The sequence below is a fragment of the Petromyzon marinus genome, unplaced genomic scaffold (assembly GCF_048934315.1).
Source record: "Petromyzon marinus isolate PM22_M1 ecotype Great Lakes invasive population unplaced genomic scaffold, UKy_Petmar_22M1.pri1.0 PM_Scaffold_34, whole genome shotgun sequence".
Lineage (NCBI taxonomy): Eukaryota > Metazoa > Chordata > Hyperoartia > Petromyzontiformes > Petromyzontidae > Petromyzon > Petromyzon marinus.
The window spans coordinates 800,527-816,757 of record NW_027423324.1 but is presented as its reverse complement, the minus strand read 5'-3'; the positions used below and the strand labels follow the sequence as shown (position 1 = coordinate 816,757).

At 40.7% G+C, this 16,231-nt stretch overlaps 1 protein-coding gene across 2 annotated transcripts in view; it reads right to left on the bottom strand.

Annotated features, from left to right (window-relative positions):
* LOC142923220 (uncharacterized) overlaps window positions 1-16,231 on the bottom strand; it is a 39,504-nt gene that overhangs the window by 8,903 nt on the left and 14,370 nt on the right. Inside the window, exons 6-17 of one of the 2 annotated variants that reach the window (XM_076064149.1) lie at window positions 15,976-16,086; window positions 13,378-13,445; window positions 12,968-13,253; window positions 11,575-11,850; window positions 8,961-9,028; window positions 8,551-8,836; window positions 7,158-7,433; window positions 4,544-4,611; window positions 4,134-4,419; window positions 2,744-3,019; window positions 459-526; window positions 41-314 (exon numbers count right to left, since the gene is read on the bottom strand). In XM_076064149.1, the coding sequence (XP_075920264.1) occupies window positions 41-314; window positions 459-526; window positions 2,744-3,019; window positions 4,134-4,419; window positions 4,544-4,611; window positions 7,158-7,433; window positions 8,551-8,836; window positions 8,961-9,028; window positions 11,575-11,850; window positions 12,968-13,253; window positions 13,378-13,445; window positions 15,976-16,086 (2,343 nt within the window). The remainder of the gene's footprint in view (window positions 1-40; window positions 315-458; window positions 527-2,743; window positions 3,020-4,133; window positions 4,420-4,543; window positions 4,612-7,157; window positions 7,434-8,550; window positions 8,837-8,960; window positions 9,029-11,574; window positions 11,851-12,967; window positions 13,254-13,377; window positions 13,446-15,975; window positions 16,087-16,231) is intronic. The other variant, XM_076064150.1, reaches the window with a different exon arrangement.

Here is a 16,231-nt window from a genome sequence, read left to right as displayed (position 1 = left end):
TCCGTGCATATGCACGATGTATTATTAGTGTGGATCATACCGTGCTTCTGAAACCAGCTCTTTAGTGGCTCGTAGTTCCTCCTCACATAGTAGAGACCTTTCCACAGTTCCCACAACGCCGTCTCTTCTTGGTTAAAGAAGTGATCTAGTATAACATCCACACACTCCTCTCCATGCTTGTTCTTGGCTGCTTGGCAAACTTCGTGTGGAATAGAATGTGATTCGTCAAAAAATTTCAGCAAGTGCGATGTATCCACTCCAATCCATTCCCTGAAATTCCCCTTGTTTTCTTGGATGAGTTTCAATGTGTCACTCTGATTGTGGTCGTGAATTAGAGAACATGGGAGTTAAGTTTGTTATTTATATATGCAATGGATTCCAAAGCATGCTTCATCCTAAGCATATATACTAAACAAATGAAGAGTGTTCAATGTGCATGCAAACTGCATCTAGTTTACCTGAATTCCATTTGAAAGCACATCAACACGTGGCACACTGATTCCATTGCTCTTTGTTTTGGTACTACCTGTGAATAAATACAATACTACTAGGTTACCATTGATTAAAGTGGACAGTTGGTATGGTTAAATATTTTCTCACTTCATAGCAGCAAATTACCTTATTAGAACTGAATAATAATGATGATAAACACAGAATGTGAGACACTGAGATGAGAGTGATGGAGGATATTTACATTACAAACTTTATAAAATGTTCTACAGACATGAACAGGAATTTAGTTTGAACAATTGCAATAAAGATCAAGATGTCTCTTGATGCTACCACGCATCCCCAGTACATTCAACCCTCTGCCAAATCATGCAGTTGCTACACAGTTGATAAGCGACCTCAAGATCTGCTTAAACTTTATCTCACTATCTACACGTCGGTCTTCCCTTTGTTGTTACACTTCTGGAGACCACGTCAATGCCTTTCTGAACGATTGGCCATGACCCATTGTGTACACACGTCCCACTCAGCGCAAACGTGTTTATCTAACGATATCTAAACCGCTTACAGATCATGTTCTCTTGCCAACTAATGCATTGCTTATGCTATCTTTTCAATACCTTTCTAGAATCACTCGTACATTTGTGATCAAATTGCAACATAATCTTATTTTCAAACTGGAAGTAATGTTTGTCATCACGATCATGGTGTGGTTGCTGGGACATGGCATCACATGGTAATTGCTCCTTTTCCATTGTGTGCACGTTCCATTGGCATCTGAATCTCATCTGCCTCTAGTAAGCCACATTACCAAGGCTCCCAGTGCCCTGTTGTGGACAACATTGTCTCTCGTGATCATTATCTGTATGAAGGTAGAGTTAAGACTACACAAAATGTCCCACACTCATGAAACCGATCTCTGTAGCCATCACTTCCAGAAAGGTCACTCATGATGTTTCCCATCTTCCACAACAAGGACATGGAGTTGTTTTTCTGGAGAGCAGAGCATTCTCAACGACCAAGGAAATCTCACTTCTAGACAGTGCTAAATCCAAGTTAAACATAACTAAAATAGAAGTGTAGCTAAGCACTGTCTCAACAGGTTAAAAGATACTCAAGAATATGCTAGCCTGCAGAAGTATATTATTTGGGTCTCTCGGTAAAGTCACGTAGATACAGTAGGTTCAAAGAAGATAACAACAAAAATACAAGATACTACGACGTTGCGATCACAACACAAGCGATCGTCATCTTTTTTTTCCTCCTGATGACAATCGCTTGTGTTGTGATCGAAACGTCGTAGTTTTTTGTTATTTTTATTATTTTCTTTGACCATATCTACGTGACTTGACCAAAATACCCAAATAATATGAATTCCTGCCGTCACGAAAGCTTTAAGCCAAGATTTAGCCTGCAGAAGGATAGCGTTATATGGTCACTAAAGCGTTAAACTAAGTGTTACAATTGGTATAATAGATTTGTTGAATATTACACGGGATTTTCACATGTATATATGCCAAGCCACACTTAACTTATCAGCTCAAATATGTATTATGTACATTTTATCAATCTCAATGTGTGCATTAGATCATTTTTGCAAGTAAAAAAAAATGTTTGGATAAAACTACCACGTTCTTAAAGTCAACGTTGTGTCATTCATCCATGATTAAACCAAAGAATCAAAACTTTATAGGATCTATGAATGACCAAACATCCACAAACTTCATGAGTAGTTGTACTGCATAAGTATAATGTGGGTTTACTCTCCAACACACCGGTGTGCTGAAGTTGTAACGAATTGGCATGTTTTGTAAATGTGACAAACCTTACTAAATTGGCTGCATCGGGTGGTGGCAGGTTTAACGGCACATTATATCTAGATGATCTAACCCAAAAACCTCTTATGGTCATGATACCTAGCTGGATAAGGTGACATTGTGTGTATGACTTCCCGAACATTGTCTTGATGATGTTTGCTGTTTTTTTAATAATGTTAAATCGAATTGATGAGTTTGGTCTTGAGGATTGCTTTACAACTTTTCAGTGAGATGAATCAATAATAATTGGCATATTAATCGCTAGTACACAGATCTAACGACACAGATTTGGTGCTATTATTCCGTGGCCCAACCAAAAAATGAATTATGAATCATGATGTTGCAAAAACCTACGTGTTAAGATTACAGGGCTGCTGTGGCAGAGTTACGATTGTCTGCTTGTCCTCCAAATTATCATCTTTCCCGTTGTTTACATGAAAGAGGTGTAAGGCATTTTAAATAAAATAATAACTTACCAAGAGAGCCCAGCCACTGTTTGACTTCAGGATACTCATCTTGCACGGCTTGCAGAGAAATCAGCAGCTGGAGGCAATCATCATTGCCTCTATTGATGAAGTAATTTAGAAGTAGCTCTGCACACTTCTCGCCGCCATTCATGCCCTTGGCTTTAGCGAAGATGGCATTAGAGATGAATGTTTGACTCTTCAGATGCTCTAGAAGATGGTGTGGGTCCCTACTGATCCACAGCTTCAGAGCTGACTTATTCTCTCGAATGCACTGCATTGCGTCACCTGTGATTGACAGCGTTGAATAAATGTCACGGGCATTTTTTTCATTGCTCTTGACTTTTACCACAAGTGTGCTAAAAGAATCAAGAGGCGAAGCAGAGATGGGTTCATAATTGTACTCAAGCATTACGGCGTTTAACATGAAGCTGTTCAGTCACATGCCACTTGGTGAGTGCCATCTTGTTTTGTGGCACGGAACATAACTGATTAATTATTTGAAAGGGCAAGCACAAGCTGCAAAGTTGTACGGAATCCAAGCATATGAATGACTTTTATTCCTTGTTCATTGTGTAGTGATGTTAAATGGATCACTATGGCGCGTAGCGCCGAGTGCTGCAGAAATGGGCACAGAGCCTCACACACCATGCAGTACCACTCAATGCGCCAGGGGCATGGTACTGGGTGCTAGCAGAAGGAAGCCAGATGAGTACTACCGACAGAGTAGGGGATAACAGCCTCTGCCAGCGCCGCAGGTAATCGCCACAGAGTCGGTCACTGGGGGAGTGTGGTGGGGGTGGCTGGCGGCAGGGGGGGGGCATGCGAGGACGAGTCACCCCATCAGCGGGTTAAGCACGTGATGGGCTGGGGTGAGGAATGTGGGCCAAGGGTGAACGACGGGACACGGAAAGAGGAGCTGAGAAACGTCTAGACTCTAGAGAGTTCCCGAAGGGGGCGTGGTTAAGAGCAGAGCCAGAGAGGGAACAGGTGTGGTGTAATTCCAGAGGTAGGCGGGGCCGAGGGTGGAGCCAGGCCGCGCTGGGAAGGATAAAAGGGGAGCTCCGATCGTATATTGGGGCTGTCTGCAGGTAAAGTGGAACCCAAGTGATATATCTACGTCTTTGTCTTCGACATCGTGGGTCAGGCAGCACGTTGGTTGCTCTGACCCGATTATAGTTATCCTGTATGCGAGAGAAATAGGTGTATTGTGGTCCTATGTGTAACAAGAGAGATAGGTGTATTTAGTCTCGTGTGTAACGGTGTTGCACGAAGTGTAGAATTAACGTTGTTGCATCATAAATCGCGTCTCTGAAAAGATTCACTACAATTGTAACAAAAGCCATACAAAATCAATTCACTGCCAGTACGCAACTCTTGTTATAATGAACGTGGGTCATACCTCGGTTGTGAAGCCACCTCCACAGCTGCAAATAGTGCTTCCTCACAAAGAAGAGTGCTTCCCACAGTTCCTTACAGCCTGTGTCTCCTTTTTTTAAGAAGTGGTTCAGTATGTGCTCCACACACTCCTCTCCATGCCTCTTCCTGGCTGCGTTGTAAACGTGGTGAGGAATCCACTCATAGTCCTTGAGATGCTCCAGGAGGTGTGAGGGATCTACTCCGATCCAGGCCTTGAGATTATCTTGGTTCTCTCGGATGAGTTTCATTGTTTCACTCTTCTGGCTCCCCTGTAGTGGAGAACACGGGATCTGATTAATGAGGGATGAAGCCCACAGCTGTCCTTGTGAGTAAGCCTACACAATGAATAATGAATGTTGGAGTCAATGTGTAAACATGCTGCGTTCATTGTACCTGAACTTCAATGAACACAAGAGCAGCAAGTTCTTCGCCTTTATCATTATTCTTTCTATAAGTAGTGCCTGTGAAATAAATGCCGTAAAATTAAGTTACAAACGATTCACTTAATACTTCATATGGTTGATAATTTCCTTCTGGTAGCAGAGCAAAACATTCAATTATTGGAACCCATATTCAATTCAAAGTGGTCATTTATACTACGAACATTTTAATACTGTTTTGAAAATGTCACAAATAAGTGGCTGCAGTGTTGCCGAATGAAAAGTAGTATTGAACGTTAGTGTCCAATCAGAAGTAATCAGTAGAAAACAACTAAAATAGAAGTGTAGCAGAGTGCTGTGAAACTGCAGACCAAGAAAGCAGCAAAGTCGTTCCCCACATTGTGCTGATGGACGCTAATCAGTGTCCCGGTGTTAAAAAGCATTTTTAGTGTCTCCACCACAAATTGATTTTCTCCCGTTCCCTTGCCGTTTCCACTCGACTCCTCAGCAATGATCTACGTTCATCATTCCCTGTAGTAGCCTTCTGGCTTATCTCTACACCTGCCACTGCTGAACAGTTCTTCCGAATATGATATTCCTTGTATCTTCCTAAACAAATATTAATCTCACGTTATTGCAAGCATCATATAACCATCTTCTTTTCTACCGCAATTCCATGATCTCTTAGTAAAGGACAAGTAATAAATATAACCTCATATAATAGGTCTAACCGGTTTATCTGAGCAAATGTGTAAAGGGGTTTTTTTAAAGAACAAAGCCTGTTGAAAAATATGGATTTGGGAACCTCTAACATGTTGTCAAAGGTAGGAAAATTTTCGATGGCCACCAAAAATCTCAGCTCATAGTCAACAAACATAGCTGTCCATAAAAATAATTTTGGGTTAGATTGATATAAATGTTTCGTTAAACCCGACACCTGACACAGCCAATTAGCAAGGTTTGTTAAGTTCACAAAATATGCCAATTAGTTACTAATTCAGCACACTGCTGTGTTGGACCTTAAACCCACAATATTTACAATTTGAATATGACGTTTCGCTGGTGATTACAACCAGCTTTGTCAGGTGATCATCAAAAATTGTGAAGAAGTCTTCCTGTTTCAGTCGTAAAGAGAGTAAATGTGAAGCCATCATTGTGAGCATATCAGGTGCCAAGACTATAGGGGGTTTAATGTAGTAATATAAATTACAATGGATCATGTTAACCTGAGAATATGCATTACCAATTATTAGTTGGGTTATTCACAGGTAACAGAAAGGTCACTCATGATGTTGCCCATCTTTCACAAAAAGGACATGGAGTTTTTTTTTCTGGAGAGCAGAGCATTCTCAACGACCAAGGAAATCTCACTTCTAGACAGTGCTAAACCGAAGTTAAACATAACTAAAATAGAAGTGTAGCTAAGCACTGTCTCAACAGGTTAAAAGATACTCAAGAATATGCTAGCCTGCAGAAGTATATTATTTGGGTCTCTCGGTAAAGTCACGTAGATACAGTAGGTTCAAAGAAGTTAACAACAAAAATACAAGATACTACAACGTTGCGATCACAACACAAGCGATCGTCATCTTTTTTTTCCTCCTGATGACAATCGCTTGTGTTGTGATCGAAACGTCGTAGTTTTTTGTGATTTTTATTATTTTCTTTGACCATATCTACGTGACTTGACCAAAATACCAAAATAATATGAATTCCTGCCGTCACGAAAGCTTTAAGCCAAGATTTAGCCTGCAGAAGGATAGCATTATATGGTCACTAAAGCTTTAAACTAAGTGTTACAATTGGTATAATAGATTTGTTGAATATTACACGGGATTTTCACATGTATATATGCCAAGCCACACAACTTATCAGCTCAAATATGTATTATGTACATTTTATCAATCTCAACGTGTGCATTAGATATTTTTTGCAAGTAAAAAAAATTGTTTGGATAAAACTACCACGTTCTTAAAGTCAACTTTGTGTCATTCATCCATGATTAAACCAAAGAATCAAAACTTTATAGGATCTATGAATGACCAAACATCCACAAACTTCATGAGTAGTTGTACTGCATAAGTATAATGTGGGTTTACTCTCCAACACACCGGTGTGCTGAAGTTGTAACGAATTGGCATGTTTTGTAAATGTGACAAACCTTACTAAATTGGCTGCATCGGGTGGTGGCAGGTTTAACGGCACATTTATATCTAGATGATCTAACCCAAAAACCTCAATGGTCATGATACCGAGCTGGATAAGGTGACATTGCGTGTATGACTTCCCGAACATTGTCTTGATGATGTTTGCTGTTTTTAATAATGTTAAATCGAATTGATGAGTTTGGTCTTGAGGATTGCTCTACAACTTATCAGTGAGATGAATCAATAATAATTGGCATATTAATCGCTAGTACACAGATCTAACGACACAGATTTGGTGCTATTATTCCGTGGCCCAACCCAAAAATGAATTATGAATCATGATGTTGCAAAAACCTACGTGTTAAGATTACAGGGCTGCTGTGGCAGAGTTACGATTGTCTGCTTGTCCTCCAAATTATCATCTTTCCCGTTGTTTACATGAAAGAGGTGTAAGGCATTTTAAATAAAATAATAACTTACCAAGAGAGCCCAGCCACTGTTTGACTTCAGGATACTCATCTTGCACGGCTTGCAGAGAAATCAGCAGCTGGAGGCAATCATCATTGCCTCTATTGATGAAGTAATTTAGAAGTAGCTCTGCACACTTCTCGCCGCCATTCATGCCCTTGGCTTTAGCCAAGACGGCATTAGAGATGAATGTTTGACTCTTCAGATGCTCTAGAAGATGGTGTGGGTCCCTACTGATCCACAGCTTCAGAGCTGACTTATTCTCTCGAATGCACTGCATTGCGTCACCTGTGATTGACAGCGTTGAATAAATGTCACGGGTATTTTTTTCATTGCTCTTGACTTTTACCACAAGTGTGCTAAAAGAATCAAGAGGCGAAGCAGAGATGGGTTCATAATTGTACTCAAGCATTACGGCGTTTAACATGAAGCTGTTCAGTCACATGCCACTTGGTGAGTGCCATCTTGTTTTGTGGCACGGAACATAACTGATTAATTATTTGAAAGGGCAAGCACAAGCTGCAAAGTTGTACGGAATCCAAGCATATGAATGACTTTTATTCCTTGTTCATTGTGTAGTGATGTTAAATGGATCACTATGGCGCGTAGCGCCGAGTGCTGCAGAAATGGGCACAGAGCCTCACACACCATGCAGTACCATTCAATGCGCCACTAGGGGCATGGTACTGGGTGCTAGCAGAAGGAAGCCAGATGAGTACTACCGACAGAGTAGGGGATAACAGCCTCTGCCAGCGCCGCAGGTAATCGCCACAGAGTCGGTCACTGGGGGAGTGTGGTGGGGGTGGCTGGCGGCAGGGGGGGGGCATGCGAGGACGAGTCACCCCATCAGCGGGTTAAGCACGTGATGGGCTGGGGTGAGGAATGTGGGCCAAGGGTGAACGACGGGACACGGAAAGAGGAGCTGAGAAACGTCTAGACTCTAGAGAGTTCCCGAAGGGGGCGTGGTTAAGAGCAGAGCCAGAGAGGGAACAGGTGTGGTGTAATTCCAGAGGTAGGCGGGGCCGAGGGTGGAGCCAGGCCGCGCTGGGAAGGATAAAAGGGGAGCTCCGATCGTATATTGGGGCTGTCTGCAGGTAAAGTGGAACCCAAGTGATATATCTACGTCTTTGTCTTCGACATCGTGGGTCAGGCAGCACGTTGGTTGCTCTGACCCGATTATAGTTATCCTGTATGCGAGAGAAATAGGTGTATTGTGGTCCTATGTGTAACAAGAGAGATAGGTGTATTTAGTCTCGTGTGTAACGGTGTTGCACGAAGTGTAGAATTAACGTTGTTGCATCATAAATCGCGTCTCTGAAAAGATTCACTACAATTGTAACAAAAGCCATACAAAATCAATTCACTGCCAGTACGCAACTCTTGTTATAATGAACGTGGGTCATACCTCGGTTGTGAAGCCACCTCCACAGCTGCAAATAGTGCTTCCTCACAAAGAAGAGTGCTTCCCACAGTTCCTTACAGCCTGTGTCTCCTTTTTTTAAGAAGTGGTTCAGTATGTGCTCCACACACTCCTCTCCATGCCTCTTCCTGGCTGCGTTGTAAACGTGGTGAGGAATCCACTCATAGTCCTTGAGATGCTCCAGGAGGTGTGAGGGATCTACTCCGATCCAGGCCTTGAGATTATCTTGGTTCTCTCGGATGAGTTTCATTGTTTCACTCTTCTGGCTCCCCTGTAGTGGAGAACACGGGATCTGATTAATGAGGGATGAAGCCCACAGCTGTCCTTGTGAGTAAGCCTACACAATGAATAATGAATGTTGGAGTCAATGTGTAAACATGCTGCGTTCATTGTACCTGAACTTCAATGAACACAAGAGCAGCAAGTTCTTCGCCTTTATCATTATTCTTTCTATAAGTAGTGCCTGTGAAATAAATGCCGTAAAATTAAGTTACAAACGATTCACTTAATACTTCATATGGTTGATAATTTCCTTCTGGTAGCAGAGCAAAACATTCAATTATTGGAACCCATATTCAATTCAAAGTGGTCATTTATACTACGAACATTTTAATACTGTTTTGAAAATGTCACAAATAAGTGGCTGCAGTGTTGCCGAATGAAAAGTAGTATTGAACGTTAGTGTCCAATCAGAAGTAATCAGTAGAAAACAACTAAAATAGAAGTGTAGCAGAGTGCTGTGAAACTGCAGACCAAGAAAGCAGCAAAGTCGTTCCCCACATTGTGCTGATGGACGCTAATCAGTGTCCCGGTGTTAAAAAGCATTTTTAGTGTCTCCACCACAAATTGATTTTCTCCCGTTCCCTTGCCGTTTCCACTCGACTCCTCAGCAATGATCTACGTTCATCATTCCCTGTAGTAGCCTTCTGGCTTATCTCTACACCTGCCACTGCTGAACAGTTCTTCCGAATATGATATTCCTTGTATCTTCCTAAACAAATATTAATCTCACGTTATTGCAAGCATCATATAACCATCTTCTTTTCTACCGCAATTCCATGATCTCTTAGTAAAGGACAAGTAATAAATATAACCTCATATAATAGGTCTAACCGGTTTATCTGAGCAAATGTGTAAAGGGGTTTTTTTAAAGAACAAAGCCTGTTGAAAAATATGGATTTGGGAACCTCTAACATGTTGTCAAAGGTAGGAAAATTTTCGATGGCCACCAAAAATCTCAGCTCATAGTCAACAAACATAGCTGTCCATAAAAATAATTTTGGGTTAGATTGATATAAATGTTTCGTTAAACCCGACACCTGACACAGCCAATTAGCAAGGTTTGTTAAGTTCACAAAATATGCCAATTAGTTACTAATTCAGCACACTGCTGTGTTGGACCTTAAACCCACAATATTTACAATTTGAATATGACGTTTCGCTGGTGATTACAACCAGCTTTGTCAGGTGATCATCAAAAATTGTGAAGAAGTCTTCCTGTTTCAGTCGTAAAGAGAGTAAATGTGAAGCCATCATTGTGAGCATATCAGGTGCCAAGACTATAGGGGGTTTAATGTAGTAATATAAATTACAATGGATCATGTTAACCTGAGAATATGCATTACCAATTATTAGTTGGGTTATTCACAGGTAACAGAAAGGTCACTCATGATGTTGCCCATCTTTCACAAAAAGGACATGGAGTTTTTTTTTCTGGAGAGCAGAGCATTCTCAACGACCAAGGAAATCTCACTTCTAGACAGTGCTAAACCGAAGTTAAACATAACTAAAATAGAAGTGTAGCTAAGCACTGTCTCAACAGGTTAAAAGATACTCAAGAATATGCTAGCCTGCAGAAGTATATTATTTGGGTCTCTCGGTAAAGTCACGTAGATACAGTAGGTTCAAAGAAGTTAACAACAAAAATACAAGATACTACAACGTTGCGATCACAACACAAGCGATCGTCATCTTTTTTTTCCTCCTGATGACAATCGCTTGTGTTGTGATCGAAACGTCGTAGTTTTTTGTGATTTTTATTATTTTCTTTGACCATATCTACGTGACTTGACCAAAATACCAAAATAATATGAATTCCTGCCGTCACGAAAGCTTTAAGCCAAGATTTAGCCTGCAGAAGGATAGCATTATATGGTCACTAAAGCTTTAAACTAAGTGTTACAATTGGTATAATAGATTTGTTGAATATTACACGGGATTTTCACATGTATATATGCCAAGCCACACAACTTATCAGCTCAAATATGTATTATGTACATTTTATCAATCTCAACGTGTGCATTAGATATTTTTTGCAAGTAAAAAAAATTGTTTGGATAAAACTACCACGTTCTTAAAGTCAACTTTGTGTCATTCATCCATGATTAAACCAAAGAATCAAAACTTTATAGGATCTATGAATGACCAAACATCCACAAACTTCATGAGTAGTTGTACTGCATAAGTATAATGTGGGTTTACTCTCCAACACACCGGTGTGCTGAAGTTGTAACGAATTGGCATGTTTTGTAAATGTGACAAACCTTACTAAATTGGCTGCATCGGGTGGTGGCAGGTTTAACGGCACATTTATATCTAGATGATCTAACCCAAAAACCTCAATGGTCATGATACCGAGCTGGATAAGGTGACATTGCGTGTATGACTTCCCGAACATTGTCTTGATGATGTTTGCTGTTTTTAATAATGTTAAATCGAATTGATGAGTTTGGTCTTGAGGATTGCTCTACAACTTATCAGTGAGATGAATCAATAATAATTGGCATATTAATCGCTAGTACACAGATCTAACGACACAGATTTGGTGCTATTATTCCGTGGCCCAACCCAAAAATGAATTATGAATCATGATGTTGCAAAAACCTACGTGTTAAGATTACAGGGCTGCTGTGGCAGAGTTACGATTGTCTGCTTGTCCTCCAAATTATCATCTTTCCCGTTGTTTACATGAAAGAGGTGTAAGGCATTTTAAATAAAATAATAACTTACCAAGAGAGCCCAGCCACTGTTTGACTTCAGGATACTCATCTTGCACGGCTTGCAGAGAAATCAGCAGCTGGAGGCAATCATCATTGCCTCTATTGATGAAGTAATTTAGAAGTAGCTCTGCACACTTCTCGCCGCCATTCATGCCCTTGGCTTTAGCCAAGACGGCATTAGAGATGAATGTTTGACTCTTCAGATGCTCTAGAAGATGGTGTGGGTCCCTACTGATCCACAGCTTCAGAGCTGACTTATTCTCTCGAATGCACTGCATTGCGTCACCTGTGATTGACAGCGTTGAATAAATGTCACGGGTATTTTTTTCATTGCTCTTGACTTTTACCACAAGTGTGCTAAAAGAATCAAGAGGCGAAGCAGAGATGGGTTCATAATTGTACTCAAGCATTACGGCGTTTAACATGAAGCTGTTCAGTCACATGCCACTTGGTGAGTGCCATCTTGTTTTGTGGCACGGAACATAACTGATTAATTATTTGAAAGGGCAAGCACAAGCTGCAAAGTTGTACGGAATCCAAGCATATGAATGACTTTTATTCCTTGTTCATTGTGTAGTGATGTTAAATGGATCACTATGGCGCGTAGCGCCGAGTGCTGCAGAAATGGGCACAGAGCCTCACACACCATGCAGTACCATTCAATGCGCCACTAGGGGCATGGTACTGGGTGCTAGCAGAAGGAAGCCAGATGAGTACTACCGACAGAGTAGGGGATAACAGCCTCTGCCAGCGCCGCAGGTAATCGCCACAGAGTCGGTCACTGGGGGAGTGTGGTGGGGGTGGCTGGCGGCAGGGGGGGGGCATGCGAGGACGAGTCACCCCATCAGCGGGTTAAGCACGTGATGGGCTGGGGTGAGGAATGTGGGCCAAGGGTGAACGACGGGACACGGAAAGAGGAGCTGAGAAACGTCTAGACTCTAGAGAGTTCCCGAAGGGGGCGTGGTTAAGAGCAGAGCCAGAGAGGGAACAGGTGTGGTGTAATTCCAGAGGTAGGCGGGGCCGAGGGTGGAGCCAGGCCGCGCTGGGAAGGATAAAAGGGGAGCTCCGATCGTATAACGGGCCTGTCTGCAGGTAAAGTGGAACCCAAGTGATATATCTACGTCTTTGTCTTCGACATCGTGGGTCAGGCAGCACGTTGGTTGCTCTGACCCGATTATAGTTATCCTGTATGCGAGAGAAATAGGTGTATTGTGGTCCTATGTGTAACAAGAGAGATAGGTGTATTTAGTCTCGTGTGTAACGGTGTTGCACGAAGTGTAGAATTAACGTTGTTGCATCATAAATCGCGTCTCTGAAAAGATTCACTACAATTGAAACAAAAGCCATACAAAATCAATTCACTGCCAGTACGCAACTCTTGTTATAATGAACGTGGGTCATACCTCGGTTGTGAAGCCACCTCCACAGCTGCAAATAGTGCTTCCTCACAAAGAAGAGTGCTTCCCACAGTTCCTTACAGCCTGTGTCTCCTTTTTTTAAGAAGTGGTCCAGTATGTGCTCCACACACTCCTCTCCATGCCTCTTCCTGGCTGCGTTGTAAACGTGGTGAGGAATCCACTCATAGTCCTTGAGATGCTCCAGGAGGTGTGAGGGATCTACTCCGATCCAGGCCTTGAGATTCTCTTGGTTCTCTCGGATGAGTTTCATTGTTTCACTCTTCTGGCTCCCCTGTAGTGGAGAACACGGAATCTGATTAATGAGGGATGAAGCCCACAGCTGTCCTTGTGAGTAAGCCTACACAATGAATAATGAATGTTGGAGTCAATGTGTAAACATGCTGCGTTGATTGTACCTGAACTTCAATGAACACAAGAGCAGCAAGTTCTTCGCCTTCATCATTATTCTTTCTATAAGTAGTGCCTGTGAAATAAATGCCGTAAAATTAAGTTACAAACGATTCACTTAATACTTCATATGGTTGATAATTTCCTTCTGGTAGCAGAGCAAAACATTCAATTATTGGAACCCATATTCAATTCAAAGAGGTCATTTATACTACGAACATTTTAATACTGTTTTGAAAATGTCACAAATAAGTGGCTGCAGTGTTGCCGAATGAAAAGTAGTATTGAACGTTAGTGTCCAATCAGAAGTAATCAGTAGGAAACAACTAAAATAGAAGTGTAGCAGAGTGCTGTGAAACTGCAGACCAAGAAAGCAGCAAAGTCGTTCCCCACATTGTGCTGATGGACGCTAATCAGTGTCCCGGTGTTAAAAAGCATTTTCAGTGTCTCCACCACAAATTGATTTTCTCCCGTTCCCTTGCCGTTTCCACTCGACTCCTCAGCAATGATCTACGTTCATCATTCCCTGTAGTAGCCTTCTGGCTTATCTCTACACCTGCCACTGCTGAACAGTTCTTCCGAATATGATATTCCTTGTATCTTCCTAAACAAATATTAATCTCACGTTATTGCAAGCATCATATAACCATCTTCTTTTCTACCGCAATTCCATGATCTCTTAGTAAAGGACAAGTAATAAATATAACCTCATATAATAGGTCTAACCGGTTTATCTGAGCAAATGTGTAAAGGGGTTTTTTTAAAGAACAAAGCCTGTTGAAAAATATGGATTTGGGAACCTCTAACATGTTGTCAAAGGTAGGAAAATTTTTGATGGCCACCAAAAATCTCAGCTCATAGTCAACAAACATAGCTGTCCATAAAAATAATTTTGGGTTAGATTGATATAAATGTTTCGTTAAACCCGACACCTGACACAGCCAATTAGCAAGGTTTGTTAAGTTCACAAAATATGCCAATTAGTTACTAATTCAGCACACTGCTGTGTTGGACCTTAAACCCACAATATTTACAATTTGAATATGACGTTTCGCTGGTGATTACAACCAGCTTTGTCAGGTGATCATCAAAAATTGTGAAGAAGTCTTCCTGTTTCAGTCGTAAAGAGAGTAAATGTGAAGCCATCATTGTGAGCATATCAGGTGCCAAGACTATAGGGGGTTTAATGTAGTAATATAAATTACAATGGATCATGTTAACCTGAGAATATGCATTACCAATTATTAGTTGGGTTATTCACAGGTAACATAGTGGAATGAGTTTATGTTCACGTTGTTGTCCCTCCCCGAAACCTATGATTAGGATACATTAGATCTGAGATTATTCATATTGATCGGGAAAGCCTACGTGCTGCTAAAATGTTTATATTGAAGGTTAAGGCATTCATTTCCTATGAAAACAAATATTATTTATTGAAGAAAAATGTCCAAATATATTGGAGGCACAGACATTGTAATTCCGGAACACACATGGCATAGTGGCAGAACGATAGACAATTACAATTTTCATAATATCTGGATTTGCAAGTTAGTAACATTTTAAAGGAAACTTTTATGATGGAAACATTAGTCAAATTGTAATCTCATCTAATATTCTAGGCCTTATTAGATTCCTACAAGTCTCCAATACATGAAGTGCTCTCTCAGTTTGTATCTGATTCTTCATCAGATCCTGCATCATGTTACTATTTATACTTTCTCTTGTTCAACACTATCACTGAGCGTGTTTGGTAGAGGTGCGCTTGTCTATTAGAGTGATGAACAGTTCCCTCAAGGTGAGCTGCGATTAACTAGACGCTGATCAAGAGTTAACTGCATTTGTTTTGAAAGCGTTTAACATCGTAAAAATTCTGGTAATTTCATTGGCAGAGTATTGAGTGAGATTCATGTATTTTGATTTAAAGCTTTCGTGAATGCAGGGATTCATATTCTTGATTCTTTCAGTAAAGCCACGTAGAAGGGAAACAATAAAATAATAAAAATAATAAACAATACAATTCTCACGACGTTTCGACTGTAACACAAGCAATCATTTTGCTGTGGTTTTCACACCTGATGATGCTTGCTTGTGTTGCAGTCGAAACGTCGTGATAATTTTATTGTTTTATATTTTTATCATTTTATTGTTTTCCTTCTACGTGACTTTACCGAAAGGACCAAGAATATGAGATTCATGTCGTTGACTAAACTACTGATTGTGAATATGCACGCATTAAGAACTCAGAATTTGGAGTCTTGTTTTGTGGCACGAAATTGAGATTAATGTTGCAGTGGCTGCAAATATACAACAATTAAACTGATGCAAGATGGCTCATTAAGTTCTGGTCTCGCATAATGAGATAGTAAAGTACATGGGTATGGTGTATTTTAACAATCAAATATAGGGAACACCTTACTCTTTTGTGTCAAAATATGTATGGTGAGAAATGACTTAACAATTATCTTAGTATGTAACAGTTTGTCTCTGAATATCATTACTTAGAGCATGCACCTGGAAGATCTCAAGCGGTGTCGCCATGGTAGCATAAGAATACATTTTTATAGATTCATCCCGTTTTGGATATAATAATGGAACACTATACTTACCATAATGCTCCGATGTTTTTTTCAAAGTCAGCCATTTCCGTTTTTTCTTGAGTATAAAGAGACTAAATGCAGACAGTACCAGTCCAAGGATAGACCCCAAAACTATAGCTGCTGCAGGTGCAGTGTAGTTTCCCAAAGGATGAGAAACAAACATCTGTCAAAACCAGAACATTTGAAGTCTAATCCACACCTGCTGATGACACATATCAGATCACATTATGTGTACATTTATTATTCGCACCATTCTTTTTTTGCA